The sequence below is a fragment of the Trachurus trachurus genome, assembly GCF_905171665.1.
Source record: "Trachurus trachurus genome assembly, chromosome: 5".
Classification (NCBI taxonomy): Eukaryota; Metazoa; Chordata; class Actinopteri; order Carangiformes; family Carangidae; genus Trachurus; species Trachurus trachurus.
Genome location: NC_139896.1, coordinates 29,757,869 through 29,779,413, shown reverse-complemented (window position 1 = coordinate 29,779,413; position 21,545 = coordinate 29,757,869). Strand labels below are relative to the sequence as shown.

At 39.0% G+C, this 21,545-nt stretch overlaps 3 protein-coding genes across 3 annotated transcripts; 1 reads left to right on the top strand and 2 right to left on the bottom strand.

Annotated features, from left to right (window-relative positions):
• Positions 1–3,058: 3,058 nt before the first annotated feature.
• Positions 3,059–8,535, top strand: LOC310985615 (uncharacterized protein; the record flags this gene model as incomplete). Its single annotated transcript, XM_083971234.1, has 5 exons — positions 3,059–3,163; positions 3,334–3,417; positions 5,653–5,703; positions 5,824–5,862; positions 8,028–8,535. 5 exons carry the CDS (start codon positions 3,059–3,061, stop codon positions 8,112–8,114), a joined length of 366 nt encoding a protein of 121 aa, XP_083827360.1. The 3' UTR covers positions 8,115–8,535.
• Positions 8,536–12,548: 4,013 nt separating this feature from the next.
• On the bottom strand, positions 12,549–14,858 carry cUnh3orf18 (chromosome Un C3orf18 homolog; the record flags this gene model as incomplete). The annotated part of the gene is made up of 4 exons (XM_083971496.1): positions 12,549–12,629; positions 13,949–14,078; positions 14,407–14,432; positions 14,595–14,858. 4 exons carry the CDS (start codon positions 14,856–14,858, stop codon positions 12,549–12,551), a joined length of 501 nt encoding a protein of 166 aa, XP_083827622.1.
• Positions 14,859–16,923: 2,065 nt separating this feature from the next.
• On the bottom strand, positions 16,924–19,519 carry LOC310985949 (calglandulin-like; the record flags this gene model as incomplete). The annotated part of the gene is made up of 5 exons (XM_083971629.1): positions 19,494–19,519; positions 19,144–19,318; positions 17,840–17,984; positions 17,473–17,573; positions 16,924–16,967 (listed from the first exon to the last, which is right to left on the bottom strand). The coding sequence occupies exons 1-5, from the start codon at positions 19,494–19,496 to the stop codon at positions 16,924–16,926; spliced, it is 468 nt and encodes a 155-aa protein (XP_083827755.1). The 5' UTR covers positions 19,497–19,519.
• Positions 19,520–21,545: the final 2,026 nt, after the last annotated feature.

Below are 21,545 nucleotides of genomic sequence, written 5' to 3'. Positions count from 1 at the left end.
AGACACAGACATATCTGTTCACTGCTTCTTGTGTTGCCCCTGTATGTTTTCATGTAGTGCATGATGACAAATGAACTAAACTGTGGTAAACTGGTGCTCAGACGAAAGCCTATGAGACAGCTGCCTTGCAGACTTTGTTTTCAGAAACCCTACTTGATATTTATGTCCTTTGTTCTGACTTACAGGAGAATATGTAACTCTGTAGGTGGGGAGATAACAGCAGGGAGAGAGAGAAACCTCTGCTGGCTCTGATCTCACCATCATTTCAACTGAAGCTCAACTTTTTTCCTCCCTTGTGTTGGAGGGAACTTCCCAGCCCCCCGGACCCCACTTTGGGAACCCCGGAACCAGACTCTACCCCCGAGCTCTTGTCTGATGCCCGTCTCCTTCTCTCCCTCTCTCTCCCCCCCCCCCCCCCCCCCCCCTCTCTCTCTCTCTCTCTCAAGTGGGTGAGCTTTTTCGGGGCGGGGTCCTCTCTGTTTCAACCCTCCTACCCTCGTTCTTTCTTGAAACATGCTTTAATAGAGAAAGTATGCAATGCATACTACTCTGCTACAACCCCCCATTATACTGCAACTGGGGTATTCGTGACTGGACGTCTGGGGGGATCACACACATTTCCGATTAGAGGAGGGAGGGGGAGAGAGAGAGAGAGAGAGAGAGAGAGAGAGAGAGAGAGAGAGAGAGATTACCATTTCATTCCAGCCAATGAGACGGTCGATATAGTAAGATTTTCATAGTTGTGCAGGAGCACAAAGTGAGCCGACTGTGTGAACTTCCAGGTAAAACTGCAAAGCGACTCAAGGTAAGTTGAACAGCCTCCGCTCTCATTGTGTTGCATTTGGCGCTGGCTGCATGGACAGGACTGCAGAGCCTCAACATGGAGCCTATAGCTCCAATGTATGTATGTATGTTGTGTGTCTGCTGTGCAAGGCAGAGCTTTTGCACCTGTGTTGCTTTGCCTTTTGTCCGTCTTTGCTTAAAAGTTTTTTTTTCTTTCTGTCTTTCTTGCGGCTCTTTGCTGGCACCGGGTTCATCCATGTCAGCGGCGGACCTGTTGTTATCACTCCCCCCCCCCCCCCCTCCACCAAAAAAACAAAACAAAAAAAACACACACACATTTGAGATCGATTGCGCAAGTGATGGGAGCAGGGGATGTTGTGTTAGTGAGCAGCCGACCACCGCTTTTTTTAAAAAAAAAAAACTCTTGATGGCCTCGACTGATCTCGGTTAACATGTGCCAGCTATAACTTCAGGCACAAGCTCCGGACGCTTCGGGGGGAACCGCGGGTCCGCCTCGGGAACGCTTTACGCACCTTCTCAAAAGTCTTATCAAAGAATGTGTTTTTATGGTTTGCAATTGCCGCCCATATGCAAAAAGTACATTCAGTCCCGTACTTGACTGCCAGACACAGAGCGGCGGAGCGGACGGGTCTGCTGCTGCAGGAGAGGTGCAGGACGGATGGTTGTGTGCTGCTCGGAAATCACTTTTTTAGAAGCGACGAGACGACGTCGTGCGTCTCATTTGGCTTTAAATCGTTTGAACGAGGACGTAGATTTCTCAAATTACTCCGACTTCCTGCTTCGGTGCGGCCGTTTTTGATAGGCTGTGTTGGCAATTAGTGTTTGGCACATTCCTGACAGAGCTATAAGCGTTATGGTAAACGGCCGCTTAGGGACGGTAGCACCAGAAAGAGTAGACACATCATGCATATGTTATAGATATTCCATTAATGCAAAGACAATGAATGTGCATTTACTTTTGAAGAAGTTACCAGAACCAAAGGAGAGACAGTGTGAACAGTTGGGGTGCAAGTAATCAGGCCTGTGATTCACTGGAGCTGAAACTAATAACTGATTAATCAATTAGTCCATGAACACCAAGTTGATTTTCTCTTATAATAGCCTAATAATAATAGGTGACTGGTAATATATAAACTCTTTTGATAATAGATGTCGTTTTGCAAGCATCCATTCCTCTCACATTCTCAAATGTCAGTGCCTTTCTTCTACTTCTTCTACTTCTTCTTCTTTTCCTTCTCCTTCTGTGATAGTAAACTGAACTTGTTTCTGAGCTGTTGGTCAGATCAGATCACTTTTTTTAAAACATATATATATATTACATTAAATTGCTCATATAAATATAAATATTTGACAACGACAGCGACAGATATATCTTTTATTCTTTTGGTCTGTGTCAGAAAATGGTGTAGGCTATATACAATTAAAACTTCAGATTCAATGGAACATAAATCCTCCAATCAGAGATGCTACAGTAATACATTAGTTTTGCATTAGTGCTTGAGACGTATTATTAAGTTACTGTTTAATCATCATAGTGGCTATAGATTCATTCAGTCATTTAAGTGATTTACAAATCACTGCAGCACTGACGTTTACCATACGCTGCAAAGTTCAGATTTCATGTTGTCGTGATTCTTTCCATTAAGATTTGGCACGTCGTAGTAGTTTGTGTGTGTGTGTGTGTGTTGAATTATTGTGTCAGTGGCACAAGTTTTGCAGGAACAGATGTCGCAGCATCAGCACACCCACCACATGCACGACCCCATTGAGAAATACCTCGCAGAGGGCAGATGGAAAGACAGTGTAAAGTACAGTAGATGCAGATTTTGGATGGTAGATTGAGTTGTGAATATCTGTGCTACTTTTAGTCGCTGCACACCACTCTCATGTTTCCCCTGCATTTGCCAGACCCCTGACTGTGTTCCGATGAACCTGGTGCCAAGGCTTATGCATAAGCAGTTCCCACGCTTGCTCCTGGAAAAGATTCCTGTGTGGTTCTGAATTTTCTTTTATTAATTATTTTATACATTAAGCAGTGATTGAAACTCACTGTGGTAATTGTGCAAAAGGAAAAGCTGTACTTCAGATTTCCCAACTTCATCAAAGTTAATTGCCACTTCTTCTTCTTTTCCCCACAATTCTCTGGCCACATCTCCAGCTCCTGATACTCAGGTCTTCTCCTCTTTAAGCCCTTGAGGCCGCTCCTCCAGGCTTTGATGCCCACACTCTTTAAAGCAGGTGGACAGACACAGGCATGAGTAACAGTGGGACCAAAGAGCCATCACCCCAGCCGAGCACTGCCCAGTCGCCTCCTGAGCCTCCGCGCAGGGGGAGGGGTCGGCCACGGAAACAGCAGCAGGTAAGGCCCTCAGTCTTTGAGAGGTGAATCCAACCAGCTCTCTCATTCACCTTAAGTCATTAAGTACTTTGGAAAAAAAATGTATAAGCTCTCCTGAACAGCTGAAGAACAGCTCATGCAAAAGTCTTTCCTTGGTTAATCATGGCTCCTCGTGGAACCTCTCTCTACAGGAGCCTGTAGGACCACCCTCTCCAAAGCGGCCCAGAGGACGACCAAAAGGCAGCAAGAACAAAGGCCCCAAAACTGCACTGAAGGTTGAAACTGACCAGTCTACCTACAATATTCAATATTTACTTTAAACTTTAAAGGGATAGTTCAACATTTTGGCAAATTGGCCCATTGCCATAATCCCTATAGTCATAGCAGTAGGTTCGTTACCTTTAATTGTTTGTGCAAGCTATTTTTAGAACAGCGGAGCAGAGCCGTGAGCTGCTCAGAGCTACACTACAGAGGCTAATGGGATTTCTTGGTTTCCCTCATCAAACAACAATCCAACAACTCCAAAACGCTCTTTTGGACAAGTTGTGACCTGCACAATCACCACGCTATGAGATAATAACGGAACATTACGAGACGGAGATGCACGTTTCCGTTTTTCAGCAAGCAGTCTCTGCATATGCCTTGAAAACAACTCCGTCTCGTAACGTTCCGTTATTATCTCATAGCGTGGTGAATGTGCAGATCACAACTTGTCCACCAGAGTGTTTTGGAGTTGTTGGATTGTGTATTTGATGAGATTGATGAGGGAAACCAAGAAATCCCATTAGCCTCCGTAGCGTAGCTCTGAGCAGCTCGCGGCTCTGCTCCGCCATTCTAAAAATAGCTTGCATTAAAGGTAACAAACCTACTGCTATGACTATAGGGATTACGGTAATGGGCCAATTTGCCAAAATGTTGAACTGTCCCTTTAAACTATTTATTGTCAGTGAAACATTGCTGAACACCCATTTTTGATAAATTGTTACATTACACTACACTCACATACTGTATAACAGCTTCACAGGTTTATCTTTCTAGTGCATCTGAGAGCTTTGCTAGTAATATGTGTTGAAATGTAAGGATTTATGTATTTTGTGGGGCGCTGTAAGACAGTCAGCAGTCATGGGGAGGCCAAATGTCATCTGAAAATAGAGAAAAGACAAGCTGTTAGTCAGTGCTCACAGATGGACTGGTCAGTGCAGAGGTAGCTATTATTATTCTGACCAATGAAAGATTGACTTATACAGAAATAGAATAATATAGCACTGTCACTATAACACCATTAAAACAAACCATGTCTGCTGCACAGTGATGGAAAGTACATTTACTCAGACATTGTGGAGTTACTTGTACTTTACTCACATTTACATTTACTACTTTATTCTTTTTCCACTTTTTATAGTGTTAAAGATGTAGCTACTAGCTACTTTGCAGTCTACCATAAAACATTTGATCCTTCTGAGATGTCATGCTGTATATCAGAAACATATTTACCAGTTAAAACTGGCTCCACCTGAGCCAATTATAACATTAAAATGCTGCGTACACATGAATGCATCAGTAATAATTATCCAATAGTATAAACAAGCACTGTTGTACTGATGTTGTAAATTCTTACCCTGTCACTGCTGTCACTCATTTCTGTGTCAGTTATTTATACTAGATAGATTTACTTAAGTGCTGCAACTAAAAATGTTTTTAATTGTTTATTTTCTCAGTCAAATAGTTCATCATTTAGTCTGTAAAATGCCAGAAAATAGTTACAAATTCCAGGTTAAGGTTTACCAGCGCTCCTAAACTCAACTGATTTACAGTACCTTTAATTTACTATTAAATACAACTAAGGGAAGACCCAAATAGTTACAGTTAGGAAGTAAAAATCACTTTAACAACAAATCAAAGTATCAAATCAATCAAAGTCACTGCTGATCAAATGATCGACCACTCAGAGGTTGTGAAACATGCGCTCGGGACTTGTCGCACTGCCCCTGCTGGCAGCTTTCCACTCAAATCACAAGATTGGCAGGAACCGTGTCTGCATTCGTAACATGTTGTAGATGCACAGTGTAACCCAGTAAACCAAGCGGCCTTCTTACACACACGTCTCTCATTTGTTTGTTTTGTTGAGAGAGAGGCGTAGAGGACACTCACAAGGTAAACCTGGCTGTCATTTTTTTTTTTTTTTTTTTTAAATTTTCATCACTTGTTCCTGAGAAACAATTATTGTCAAGCAACTGAACTTGCAGAACTTGTTACAGCCACGGGAGGTATTTCATGCATGAACCTGAAAATAGAGATTAATAACTTTGGACCATATTGTTATTTTATATGATGATTTAAAATGGAGAAAAAAATAATGATGCAGTGGTTGGCAGCACCACAACTTATTTTTAGTCGTTATTGCTACAATTATTTAGAGAATAAATCCTGATGTAGAAATTGCATTATTCAAAAGAAAAGTTGTTAAAATACTATATATGAACCAGTCTTTTCTTTCTGTTCTTCCTCAGAAAGTAGAGCCCGTTGGAGAGAGGCGACCACGTGGGCGACCGAGGAAATGGGTATGGAGCAATCACAGTTGCTTGCAGACTTCACGGAGTTAATTGTTCAAAAATATATGTCTCCGGGGTCCTAAAGGGCTACTGTGTTTAATTAAGTTTGTCGCCTCTTTCTCTCCACAGCCTCAGAAAGTAGTTCAAGAAGTAACTGAAGAGCAGCAGGTGAGGAAAACGAAATCTTTAAAAGGCAGAAAGGGTGGTCCAGTTTTGTTTTCATGCAGCACTTGAGGCCACAGGTTTCCTCTACTCAACTGAAAACCAACTGTGCCGATTCAGATGAGGCTTTAAATGTCTGAAGTATGATCTGTGCCTGAGGAGACGCTTGAGATATTTTTATGTTGAGCTGAGAAACAAAGTGAAATACTGAACTTTCACAGCCACGCTCCCTATTAAGTAACATTCATATCAAATGGCTCAGAATCTAATAAACTGAGCAGTGGGTTTGTTCAATCTCAAAATCATTATGAAGCTTTGTGTGTTTGTACAATGTAATGCTCCTTCACTGCAGATTTGCCAAATTATTATCACCTTTAAGTGATTCTGTATTTATAATGATCTTACTATTACATCAAACCGATCTTCACTGTGAGTGTGAGAGTTGGTGCCGTGTCTGCTGCAGTTCCACAGAAACCTCATTCTGTGTCACAGGTTTACCTTTTTGACTAATGGCAGTTGCATCTATAGTGTGTGACTTGTAAAAGCAGTGTTGATCTGCACAGTTGATCTCCTCTGAGTATCATAAGCTGGTGTAAAGCACAGGGCTTACGCTCAGCATCAGACCTAAGCTATATGGTCACACACTTGTTTGTACATATGACAGTGAGGTCGCAGTGAACAAACCAACTCACAACTGATCCCCGCTGGAGTGTACACACAGCTGCCAACTATATTAGCTCTACCTGGCTAAAAACTATGCAGTGTGTATTTAGTCTGCCCTAACTGATGTAATGCAATGGACTAAATGATGGAAACGGTTCTCAGAATATAAATATACGTCTCCAAAATTAGCGTGAAGCTCCATCAGCACCGCTCTTCAACAGTTTCAACAAATATAGAAGATTATAAATATTATTTATTTGACAATTATACTTTATCTGTTATTAATAGAGAGGAAAGTGTAGTGGTAACATACAACTGAGTGTGTACGTAACGTATATAAGTATCTGCAGAGAAACTTTGTCCTCCATGCTTGCTGTCGCGTATGTGCATTTTTACCCTTTTGAATTCATTAGAATTTTTTTTAACTTATTTTTTATTTGACATATACATACATACAAACACAAACTTAACAAACACAGAGGAGATGTATATTATATACAATTTTACTTGCTTTAAGTTCTTTAAAAGTTCTTTTTTTCATATTTCCCATAAGTCCAATCCTCATCTTCATTCCGTTAGCCTTGACCAGAATTCTATGTTAGTACGAGTACTTTACAAGTGAGAAAAACAACAATACAGAGTACTTCATTAGAATTTTTTTAATCTTCATTTATTGCATTTATGCATTCATTTATGTCTTCAGTCTTTACGCACATGGCTCATTGCATTGGGCCACATTTATTACTTGCGTAGCTCTGAACTCTGATACTGATCAATATAAAGGCAAAGAATGCGTGAAATTGCTCAAATATCTGTTGCGTCGGTACATTTGTGGTAAACACAAAACTACCGGTGCACATGTTCAGTTTGCTTTGTGTAAACTGACTTCATGAGGATATGACGAATTCTTGGAAACGCACAGATGGCCGCGTTGAATTCCCCAGAGACACCTCCAAACATCCTTTCATGGCATCCAGTTGTTGGTGAACGCGCGCACTCGGAGTGTTTTTTTTTTTCTCAGAAACGTAGCCATCTTGCTCACTTTTTCAAAAAAAAAAAAAAAGACATTGCACAACAGTTGCCACCAAAGCGGGCCGGTTCTCTATGATGCCCCTCTCGTCTGCCTTATCGCATCCTCTCCACCGAGCAGTTTGTCAAAGGGGTTAAGATGCTTCAAGAACTGAAACCGTTGAGACAGACTCCCTTTCTCAGACTCACGCACATGAAGGGGAAGAATGAGTCAATGTAGAGAGGGGAAACCTGATCTAACTGCTCTCTTCCTCTGTCTTCTTGGTTTCCTGACATAACCGTCATCTTCCTCACATTTCTAGGTCTGACAGCTGGACCTACTTCCCCGCACGCAATCGCTTAATGACATTTTTTTACACTCATTCTTGTACTCTCGTGTTCTTATCTAGCGTTGATTCAGAACCTTTGCGCATAATGAGTCACTGAGCTTAAGTCAGACAATAACAGAGAAACTGGTTTTGGTCCCCTGTCTGTCCCAGGGTCCTTCAGAAGAGGCTGAGGAGGCTGAGGAGGGGCCCTCACAGCCCTCGTCATCTCAGGTTCCAGCGCAGGAGGAAGGGGAGTAGATGGGACACCTCTCTACCTACCTCAAGGTTTGGCCTCAAACAAACAGGGGCACAGTCTGACTCCTATCTGTGATGGGGATTCAGGAACACACACGCAGACACACACACACACACACACACACACACACATTTGTACACACACATCCAAAATCATTGCAGAAAGTGGTTTCTTCTCAAATGGATTACTCAAACTTGGATTTGTTCGTTTGCTACTAGAGTTAGTTGAACATCTGTGTTACATTGAAAGAATTGATGGGGCTTTTTTTTCCTTCTTTTTTTTAATGTAATAGTTTTTACAGTAACACTTTAGATTAGGGAACACATATTCACCATTAACTTATATGCTTATTAATATGCATATAAGTAGCTTACTAGCTCCTTATTAGTAATAATTAAGCACGTATTAACACCTTATTCTACATAGCCTTATTCTACCTATATTATACCATGAATTAAGATTTTTCCTGATATTAACTCCTAATTATCGCTTATTCATTGTAAATTAATGCATTAATGCTATACTGACTCAGAGTGAAGATTTACTGTTCTTGTGCTACTGCCCCTGTACAAGGCCCCAATTCACATCATTATTCAGAAACAACAATGCATTTATTTACAATGAATAAGCGATAATTAGGAGTTAATATCAGTAAAAATCTTAATTCATGGTGTAATAGTAGTAGAATAAGGTGTTAATATGTGCTTAATAATTACTAATAAGGAGCTACAGTAGTAAGCTACTTATATGCATATTAATAAGCACCTGGTTAATGGTGAATATGTGTTCCCTAATCTAAAGTGGTACCGTTTTTACATTTTGGGAAATGCGCTCAAATGCTCTGCAAGAAAACTAAGGAGAATATTTCCCAATCTGTTCCTCTGAGGATACCTGCTTTCCTGAACCCCTCAGCATGAGTGTGTCTGTGTGCATGAGTGAGTGTGTGTGTGCTGGTTCTGTGAGGAGGGGGCAGGTTTGAAGTTTAAAATGAGCAGGGGGTGAGGGGTGGGGCGGGGGGTAAAGAAAAAAACAAACAAAAAAAGGAACCAAACTGAAAACATGTTTCTGACTCTAGTGTCATGAATCCTCATATGAAACGAAATGGGAGCAAGACGGTGACATTTTTAGTGACGTCACAATCTAAACATGGTGCGCTGAAGTCATTAGTATTAAAGTAGGTGTGATAGGTTTCACTCCAATATGAAATATCCAACTTTGGAGGGGGGGACGGGGGAGGGGGGTCATTGAATAAAATAGCTCAAATGTCAATGTAATAACCTCAGTGAAATGCTTTTTTTTTTTTTTTTTTTTGTGTCCTTCCAACCAGCAGCTGATTTTATGAAAAAAATAATAATCCAAAGGTTTAAATGGATATGTCACTTTGGAAACAAGGTCCTTCACATATACTGTAGTCAACGACAGTGTTGACAAGTCATTCTACCACACTCAGGATTTCACTATTACAGTGCTTTTTACACCATATTGAAACCTCAGGTACAAAACTATTCAGGAACATGTTGTCATTCTACTCAGTAATAATTATTGTGCTGTGTTTGTTGTGCATTTCTGATCTGTATTTGACATTACCAGTATGCCTTGACACAAAGACCTCATTTAAACCTCAGTTACCCTCACTTTCTTAATCTCTCATTCTACCTCAGTAACACAAAAGACAGAAGATCTCCAACAAAGTAATTCTCCACTCCGTCAGCAGTAACACACACACACACACACACACACACACACACACACACACACACACACACACACACACACACACACACACACACACACACACACACACACACACATACACACTTAGCATAAACGCACACACAGGTTCATACGCAGATATACAACACAGACAGGCAAAAGGGCTTTCAGGACAACACACAAGCAAACACACACACGTAGGATTTTATACTATCGGTGTACAGATAAAAGCATCAATGTCATTTATTAAAATAAAAAAAAACTGTATTTGTTAAAAGCTAAAAGAGACTTGGTATGTTCTCCGGGGAAGTAAAATGCAGCCAATAGTTTACAACAACTTGATGAAATACTTGCTTTTTAGGATGTAGTTCAGTATGAAATACTTGTTTTTTTCTGTTTGTTGTTTGTTCTGTTATATTTAGTTGTTTTGTTTTTTTGATGTTCATTTTTTGGGTCTGATACTCCTCTCTCATTTTTACTACATCATGTATTTTCAGATTCATACACTGTAAATTGTATGTGTGACACTCGTACTTCATGTGATTTGAACGGAAGGGCAGCAAATAACCACACAGTGTTGAAATACATGACAGTTATGGAAAACAACAAACACACTCATCTTGTATTTAAACTGCTAAATAAATTCTGGGTAATTACAGTAAATACTCAACACTGCATCAGTAACCCCATCTCTGTCTGACCGCCCTACCTTCCTAACAGTAACATTTGGTGAACAAACACCACTGTGGCCACAATGTGACAGTAATGAGTAAATGTTGAATACTAAAATAAAGCATAACAGTAGCTCAAGTAGGATGCTGTTTTACAGTCAGCGAACCCATCACACCAGACCAAGAGTGGCTGTGGTAGAAAAAAAAAACAGAGTGTATTGAACTAAGGGAACTTTATTTTTAATTGATAATTAATTTAACTTTTCATTTGTGCAGTTTTTTATGAAAGTTACATGGTCTTATTCTAAAAGGTCCGCTCAAGGTGTAAAATGTAAAAACACACAGTGTTTCCTCACTAACCTCCAGTGGTACCCAGCTGTAGTTTCATTTGATCAGGTTTGAAGATTGATCAAAAAAACTACCACTAGAGCTAACTAATTAAAAAATGTCTGTTTTATCAGTAATAATAATAATAACTTCATCATATATAGTAATTGGTATTTTGGAGGAATGTTGTTACCAAATTGTTTTGTTGTAAAAAAAAAAAAAAAAAAAATCAAAGCTAAAAAGGTTTCCAGCTTCTAATGTAGGACTTTGTTGGTCAGGATTTCAGCACTTAAAAACTTAAACTTCCTAAGATTCTGTCCGTGTGTGGTCATACATGGACTACATATCACTTACATGACTTGAATATCACCACCCATCATTTACTGTATATATCAAGTGTTGTTTCACTAACATGTTCTCATTTTATCACTGATGATATGTTGTATCCCAATAATTGTATGTATTTCAGCATTGTTTACTAAATTGCTGCCAGATGAGTTCAGTTGAATTACACACATGTATGTTCTCTTGTTCAGCTGCATTGACTTTACATTCTTCTTTTGCCCTCTGGACTACCTCTGAAAACATACGAGCCTGGGTCGTCTGTGAGGAAGGTTTTTTTTTGGTCACATGTACTCGAAAATACTGTAGTTCCGTCAGACCTGCAGGCGATGTGGATGAACTCTTGAACTAACTGTCAAACCCGTACTGTCGTAGTCCACTCATCTCATCTCACTACATTCATATAACCATAAATGAATGGAAATCAACCTGAAGGGTGCCTCTTAATTTAACTACAGCTCAGTCAATGTTTGTTATTTTTACACAAGCTGTGTCTGGATATTTAGTCTATATGGGGACAACATTTTTATGTGATCTTACTGATAGTGATATAGTTACATACAGTACTTGATCCATTTTCAACTATTGAAAAGTTGAAGTGTAACTTGAGAAATCATATTTTATGCCTTACCTTTAACACCCCTTTGTAGTTATATTATTGACGTGTCCTCATCCACTTCATTAATAGAACTCACAAACCTGTGATATATATTTTGTTATGATTCTTTACCATGTGATTTATGTTATTCTGCTTCTTAATCGCTTATCAATAAAATATCACACGTACCAACTCTCTTTTGTTACAGATCTGTTCAGCAAAACACAAATTGGTTTAAATAGTTTTAATGTATACAGACAGAATCAATCCTCCATTACTCAATAAAGAAGAAACAAAACGGAGAGGGACAGTTCACTTAAGGATGGAAACACATCCAGTGTTCAAGCTTGTCAGACGTAAGACCACAAAATCAGTATAACACAAATTTACACTCCTCTTATATCAAACATGGAAGTAGATATCAAAGCTCTGAAGAGCTTCACTGACAAGCTACTGAACATTTTAACGACAATGACACAACATGAGTTTAAGAAAAGTGCATCACACTGCATTTTGTGTGCCAAATGATAACAGTGCAAGATCATATGTGATGCTTCCCATTATACTCTCTTATCAAACATGCACCCTACTTTTTTTCCTCAAAGTTTGAAAAACCACCGACAAAAACCCTGGTGATAAAAAAAATGTTCACCAAAGCTCCAGTTGTTCCCAAAACACAGTCCAGTTTTCCCTTTGTTTTCCTTCCTGAGCGTCAGTCTGTGTCTTGATGAGGCCAGTGGGCCCCCACCCCTCGCAAACTGAAATAAACTAATGGAAGAGAGCTGTTAAGCGTTGAGAGCTTTGGCTACATCTGTGAAGACCAGACGACTGGGCCTCTGCGTGGTCCCCTGGGAGGTTGTGAGAGTCTGCAGAGGAGATAGGCAGCGGGGCAGATAAGAGATAAGCCTGTTAGTGACGTTAAGATCACTTAGTGACTCCAACCCAAGTACGTAGAAAGAAGAAACATGATTGTTGTCCTGGTTTAACATGACTGCCTGTGCAACTTGATGTTTTCAGAACAATTAGAGCAGCTGCATCAGCTTAACTTTTAAGCAACTACTGAAACCAGAGGCCATATGTATAAAACAAGAACAACTGATATAGGAAGTATATGTGGTGAAAATCATAGTATGTTTAAAAAATGTCAACCTGACGCTAAAATTGGTTGATTTACACTTTGTCCCACAATGCAATGCATATTAGAAATAGGGATTTAATGAAAAAATTAAACCTATAACTTTATAACTTCAAAGGTCAACTTATACTGACATTTTTTTAAACTTATAACCATATCAGCAAATTTACTTAGTAGCAGTTTAAAGCATTGAAAAAACAACAACTGTGAATGCACTATTTTTTTCCCATGTTGACTTTAGAAAAAAATAATAAGACTCCACTGAGACTCTGCCCCCTGAAATTCTTTAAATGTAATAGTATTTTCATTTTTAAAAGATAATGGACAATTTATGCTTGTGTGCTGGCTATACATGTGGCCTCTGAAATATGTATTGTGTAAGTATTAAGTTTCAGGATCACAAAGGAAAGGATGGAAATAAGACAAGACTAATGTAAGACTTTCAGTGTGCTGGTGTCTGTCCACTGTGAGACAGATAAGTTAATATAAAAAATGACAATTTTAGTGTTAACAGTAAATGACTAAACGATGAGGTTTTCGTTTGAGATACAGAGAAAATGATAGGGTGACAATACGAGGATAGTGGGGGAAAAAAGAGGTTTAGAGAGATGGTCCAAGAGTCACACAGGTAATACTTTACCATGTTTGCCTTTTACTGTTACGCCATAGTCAAAACTTTAGGAAAATAAAGTAAAAAAAAAAAAAAAAGGATCAATTATCATTGTGACCTAGGAAAGTTTTAACAACGCAAATTACATGAATGTATTATAATACAACTAAAGAAGACACTTTATCACAATAACAATAATATGTAAAATATAACACTGACCACTGGGGCATAAGACAGTAGCCTATTATAAATGTTACATCCCACTTTTCACACTAGTAGAAGTTTGTGTTGTTGGTGATGGGAAAACACTGTCTAGACTCAAGTCTCTGCTCAATTTTCTTTATGTCAATTTAAGAACAATAATCAATATAAGATTAGGTTATTGTGGCTTGTATGATTATCAGATCATCCAGTATAACTGTCGGTGCCCTCTGGCCTACCTTGGCATTGGGACCTGTGAGGCTGCCTTCCCGACCATGGTCCAGTAGTTCCTGTTCCAGCAGGTCATCTTGTTCTTCGGCTGGGTCAAAGTTGTACATGGGCATAAGCTGGTGCCTCAGCTTCTCCAGCCTTCATGAGAGAGATCAGAGCTGAGAATTATACATTATGTGGTAGAAAATGGGCAAAAAAAAGATGTTTGGCTCCTACTAACCCTTAACTGCATTTTAATATGGGAATCTTCTACGTGTGGCCATAAAATGATCTAACAATGCAGGATGTGTTTAAATGATAGTATATTTTACTAGTGTACATTTCCTTGCAAATTTGCAAAAAATCAAATTATCAAAACCAATAGACAGGCAGTGAACTCTGGGTCATGGTTGCATGCCTTTCCTGGTTAATAATCCTGCTTTGCCTGATTCTTTAAGATCAGAAAATAAAGTCATGATAAACTTACCGCTTCCGTTTCCGGATATAGAGCATCTGGGATGGAGAAAGACAGATATGATCAGAAAAAGAAACAAGCAGTGTTGTCCAAGTTAAATAATGCAGTGCAACAATCTCTGAGGTGTTCAGGAAGAGACTGAAGAAACTAAACAGGATACTGGTAGAATATGAGCAGACAATATATGAATGATTCTTTACTATTGCCACTGCTAAGCCGATGACGGTGATGATGCCAAAGGGCACGAGCACCATTCCCATCCCCGAGCCCTCGATCATTTCCTCTGGAAAGGCGGTGGCGTTGAAGCTGGTCTCGTTTGTTGTTATAGTAACAGTCATTAATGTTGTCCTGGCTGTGACATTGTCTCTAGCGCTCGTGCTCATCGAGAGGAAGGGGATGGTGGTGGTGGTGGTGGCAGCTGATGAGACAAAGCTCGTCGTCGTCTTGGCTGCAGTTACGGCCATGGTCAGGTGTAACCGTTTCCACTAAATGATGTATTTTTTAAATTTTTTCTGGATGTTGCTGTGCCGCTCAGTCTTTAATGCGCCTCATGTTTGAAAAAGATGTCCTCCCTCTGGTCTGGGGTCTGCTGGGCAACTGTTGAAACTTTGGTGAAGAACAAAAGCTAAAATTAGGACAAAACAGAAAGACAGCAAATTGTGTTTTTTGCCAAAAAAAAAACCCAAAGAAAATAAAACTTTTACTGTACCTAAGGTGTTATATGGTAATATTCTATGTCTACTTTTTTGTTTCTGAGGACTAATGATTTGCCTAAATCCTTTGAAACATTTCAGTTTTGGCATATCCCACCCTCGATTTCATTCTAACCATAGCTGGCTGTGGCAGCAGGGTTGTGGTAGGTGTTTTGGGCAGGATGTGGGTAGCAAAGGCACAGGAGGAAACTTGATAAAATACAGAGGAATACTAACCACTCAAACTGTAACGTGCACTGTGAGGAAATGTGTTGGTAGTGAGCTCAAACGTCAAAATCAAACATATACCCACACACACACACACACACACACACACACACACACACACACACACACACACACACACACACACACACACACACACACACACACACACACACACACACACACACACACACACAGGTTCCATAAATATCCACTGCATCCAAAGACTCGGTACATGTGCCTCCCACCCACACACATACTGAGCACATCCCACGAGAGTGAAGAGCAATTTCTCCCGGAAGATTCACATACATATGAGGAGTTTGAAAAGGAAACACATAAATATGCTTTCTATTTTAAACCGGTGTTATACGGTGACACAGGAAGGCAGTGAAAATGTGAAAATAGACACATGATTCGTTCCTCTCTCCTTAGTGGATCCTGTCTGCTTGTGCTCTTAATGAGGAACATGTGCAGCTGAAGCAAACAACCAATGAAAACCTAAGGCTTGGATCCAGTCATTTGCTCTTGTCCGTTTAATAATCCCTGCACTGCACAAAGAGAGCGGCGTGCAACATTTTTACATGCTCATCTCAATCAGTTCATGGTCTGATTGCTGTGTGTTACTGATACATAACATGTTATTTTTAGTCAAGATGCGCTGTATCTCAGCTGTCCTGCACAAACAGCTGAACTGCTAATCCTGCCAACGTGACCAGCTCCTGCTCCATGTGTCCTCTTTAGATTAGAGATACAGACGTACCTTAACATGTAACATGCATGAGTTCAGAGGTGAGCTGCAGCAGGCTGGGGCTAGCTAGAGAAGGGAAATTTTCATTGGAAGAGGCAGCATTTCCTCCAGTGTCTGTCCCTCCTCCTCCTCCCTCTCCTCCTCCTCCTCTTCTGCTTCCCCCTTTAGCAATGCAGGTACTGCACAGGCTGTTTACATTGACAAAACAGCCATCTTCTCTGAAGATGGACTCCGCGCACCGACGTAACCCTATCCCAGCAGCCTCCAGGAGATCCCTTTTCCGTTCTATGATTGCCTCCAAGAATCTACTCCCCCCCTCTCCGTCTTGCCCTTTCTTATATTTCACACAACAGAGGAAGCTCTAGGGATGCTGCAAACAGAGATCAGTGCGGCAGGGGCCCTCCCTTCTCACTCTGCAATTGGTCCACCGGCTTCAAGAGGATAGATACGATTGGCTCCCTGGGCTGTCCATCTGGTTTTGCAGGGATGAGAATGGGATTTAATGGCTCTGCACACCAGATGCTGTCAGACCCATGTGAATGACTGCATCCGGGTGGCAAGTCTGAGGATATTAACCCTATACTGTCTTTCCTCTGACCCTCAGTGGCTTGAATTTGTTTGATCGGAAACACGTAGGACCAAAAAGGAAATAAAGGAGCGATAACTTTAAATCTTTATTCAAACAATTTATTTTTTTTATTTTTCTCTGAAGGGATTCTACAATTATTTGTTATGTGATTGTACACATTTCCATTTGAATTTCTGCAAATATGATGGATTAAAAATAACAGTCCTCTTGTTACAGGAGTATGAACTTAATTAAGCAGAGTATCCCCAAGGTTTAAAGTCAACTGTGTTCCCTCAGCTCATTTTGAACAAGTTCCCAGTCATCATGGCCACAAATTCTGAAAGAATGAAAATAATCAATAAATACACATAATATATATATTTTTTCATTTTCTTGGCATCTAAGGACACATTTTTGAATATTCTTGTGTATTTGGAGATTCAAGTGAAATATCAATGAAATGCACAAAATTCTGCTAATTCTTTTTTTTTTTCACATAGCCTACAAAAACTACCGACGGGTTAATAATGAGTTCTGCAATCAAGCTAGAATGTCAGCAAAGACAAATGATGTACATTTTAGATGAAAAATAGAATTTATAATCAATTCTGCAGGGTTCATTCTTCACTGATTTTGTTGAAATAATCTTGTTAAAAAACGCGTTTTCATATGAACAGCTCTGATTCTGACAAACTGAAACTGTCAAGAAAGAACAAGGAAAAACATTATTTAAATAAAAAATGATCAAACAACAAAATGATTTAAAAAAAAACATTGATACTACATTATGCTCCGAGACATTTCCCAATAACAGTGGTTTAATATCTTAACATAAATATTACCTTCATAATCGATGGTTCCATCTCCATCTCTGTCTGCCTCCTTCATCATCTGTTCCGCTTCAGTCTCACTGAGTGGTTCTCCTGCATTCATCAGTACATATCTGGGGATTCATGTTAAATAAACAAGAAACACTGAAAGGTCATGATTGGTAATTCATATTAGAATTAAGTGAAGACAAACTCTAGGGGCAGTCATGTTTGCTTTATATATAGTGCATTTTAAAAAAAAAAGGTAAATAAGCATTTATTTCTATTGTGCAGTGCAATTCAGCAGTAGGTCAACATAAGAAATGACAAATAATTCACTCACTCATTTACTGAGGGAGAAAATGTATTTCTGTCTTTTTAACATAAATGTTATTCTTACTTGAGTGTGTTCCAGTCAATATATCCCTTGGCTTCTTTGTCAAACACTTTAAAAGCAGCTCTCAGTTCAGCATCCTGGTTTTTTGTCCTTTCGTGATATAGTGCCATCAGACCTAGGAAGCTGTCACAGTTGAATATCCCTTTACCTGAAATGTCACAGAAATAATGTTCTTTAGTTTGACAGGGTGACATTTGACAGTGGACTCTATGCAGAGAAAAAGAACAACATACATGTAGTAAAAGGAAGGCAATCAACTTCAACTTTTAATGGTTAATGACAATTAGCATGAACATATTGATTCAACTGCAAATATTCAATAAAACATTCAAGAAGTTTTTTCAAAGTTGCAGGTTGGTTTTACATTTGGATAAATGAGACTGGAGATGGAAATTCTAGCTAAACTATCGGGAATAAGGAAACATATCTCTAGTAGATATAAAGGCAATTATATCCTTGGGCATAATAAATGAAATAATACAAACATTACTATAATTTGTCATCTCTTAAAAAGTAGCTTAGTTTTATAACTTCTCTGTGTCATCATTTTTTACATTTATTACTGTATTATTGTAATGATTGTTACAGCATAATTGTGCGTGCAGGAATTCAGACAAGAAATAGTGATACTAGAGTCATAGATAATTTGTCATAGATGTAGATGATAGATTCAAGTGACAGTTCATGTGCGTGTGTGTGAAAGTGACTGGGAAATGCCAACAGTCCTTTTATAAATCCCACTGTACATAAAACTTACTGTACGGTGAAATGCTGCCATCTAGTGATGAATTTGAATTCCTTCACTTACAGTAACAGAATACTGCAGTATTAGATAATGTTATGCTCTTTCATAATGCATTTTGGAAGAAGGCATTATTCCCTTGGAAAGTTGCACATGGCTCTACTGTATGAACCATACAACCATTACAACCATATTCAACAATAGAACAGAACAGATGCAATTCATCAATGTAATGTCAGGTGCATATCATGCATACAGAACATTACTTAAAGACATATTGATGCAGTTGCTCGTGTATTTTAATAGACACAACTTATTACAGTCAAATACTCCATAATGTTGCAAAATGAAAGTTGAATCAGCTGCTGTCTGGCCAAAATAATATAATGTGCTTCAAAAAGGTATGGCATGGTTATTATTGTACTGGATTATATTTTACTTTGCAGACATAGGCTTTCTGAGTCACTGGTGTGTACGTCTGTAAAACCATTGGTGTGTTTTTAGCTAGATGTATGTACAGTTATATTTAGGCTCATTTTGGTTTACAGCCATTGCTTATACTCACCATCTTTGTCCACATCTTTGGCCATCTGGCTGAGCTCTCTCTTTGTCGGATTGATTCCCATTAAGCTCATCAGTCTCTCCAGCTCCTGCGTCTTCACATCTCCATTTCCCTCTTCATCAAACATCTCAAAAACTCCTTTATACTCTTTGATCAGCTCTTGCGTCAGCTTGCTGGCCTAGAAGAAAATAAAGGGGTTGCAGTATTTCCTTTGGCAGGGTGTATGAAAATTTGTAGAAATCAACACATGAAAGCATGTGGAATTACTTCACATTGAATTAAATGTTAACAACATACTGTATATTAGAACATTTTAGAATGGGAAGTTGGCTACTTTATCTTGAGGTACTCACCATGTCTTTGCTGGTAGCACAAGCTGAGGACAAGCTCTCTGACAACAGTTACTACAGAATGAGAGGATGTCTCAGCTTCATCATTTCTGCTCTTCTAATGCTCTTTCCCCAGAGTTCAGAAAGGCCTTCTTCAAGACCTTTTATGGCACTTAGAGGATGGGCTTTCTAATCATGGACGAGGAATATTTGGACACTGATCTCAACCAACAAAACGTAGACAGCACACTTACATTGGAACTGTGAAAGGCGAGGGTTTAGTAGCTAAACTAGATAATATCATAAGATTAAATTATAAAATGTATTTACCATGCCATATTGTTATTCTCAAACTAGCTAAATTGGAGGGCCTATAAAGACAAGATGGAAGAAATGTAAACAATGAGATTTTCTGTGACCTCAACACTTATGGGAGATGCAATTAGCTTACTGCAAGCCATTAGCAGGTGTTTGTGCAGCCCCCAGTGTATCTCATGAAAGCAGACAACCAAATAAGGAGGTACTTAACTCCAAGAAGTTATTTCCAACATTGCAATGGGAATATTAAGAATTTCACATTTGTTTGCAAGGGGAAGAGCTATGACTCTCTGTACGCCATATGTCTGAAATGATCCTCAGTCCACAGAGTTTGAAGGGAGATACAGGAAAAATAATGTGCAACTACAATTTCTCTTTTTTTTTTTTTTTACTTTACCTTACTTTGGATTTTACACTATTTTAATTTACATTAACTAATTTTCAGAGGACTAACTATTCAATAAAAAAAATAGAAATACTTTTCATCTTTTTTGTTGTTGTTGTTGTGTAGCCATGACAAAACTGAACTTTTTTCATCAAAAAATATGACATAGTATGACTGAAAAACGTTCAGTATGAAAGTGAGGATGACCTACTGTACTGCCTGACCAGTTAGCCATGACAAAATAAAGCAAATTTGGATCATATATGTAGTATGTGTACTTAAGAATATATAGTTTTCCTCCTGCTTCTGCATGTTGGCAACCAAATTAATTCACATGTCATAGAGTCAAATGGTTATCAAAAATCCACTGACAAGCCCTACTAATGAGAGGACTGGCACCAAGCCATTGTAAAGATTTTCCATTTATTATTCAAATATGTTTAGGCTACACTCAAAATTATATATCCTGCATGTAGCTACTTCTCTACATCTTACTATCAAGTCTTATGGTGGGTTTGTTTAACCAACTGCTTGTTTCCATGATCTCAGTCCCACATCTTCTCAATCACAAATGACACCTAAACAGCATTTGACCCAAGATTATCCAAGTGGGAAAAGAGTGGGGTGATGTTTGGTCATTAAGGTTGGGAATAGGATAAATTTAGCATAAGGCTGAGACAAGTAGGTTGTGGTTAATGATAGGCATAGCCTATGTTTCCAGAAAATACAATTAAACTGTGACTTGACCTGTGACAAGATGTACATGTGTGAATAGGCTATATGTAAGAAGTTCTTCTGGTTCAGACAATTACTCAAAAAGGCTGCAGTAGGCCTATATCTATTCAACTTCTTAACAGCCATAAGTAACTGTACTGCATACTGATAATGTTTAATTGTTAAGTGGTATGCCAGTGGAATGGTTGGGGTGGAGTGAGTGAGTATAGTTGAGACAGTTGAAACACACTTAATATCTTGCCCGTGCTGCAAGGCTGAGCCACCATTTTTACTCAGAGTCAGCACATGCATATTAGCATCCTCTTTGGTTGTGGGAAATTTGAAGAGTTTTAGCATCTCCAGACTCCAGTCCAAAGATATCAGCAAAGGTCTTTTTTACTAAGGTAAGAATTTAACTTTACCATGTCCCTTCCACAATGAATAGCTTATTATCCTTTTGTGACAAATCAAACATAACTTACATCATTGCAAACATTATTTTGTGCCCTAAAAACTCACATATTTCATGCTATCCTGTTAGGTCACTGCACAATCTAGAGGAATACACAAAGTGGTCAGCGAGGTAGGCTACAGTTGAGACACAATGTACCCTGATAGAATTCTATTACATCACATCACTGTTAAGTTGTGCAGTGTAG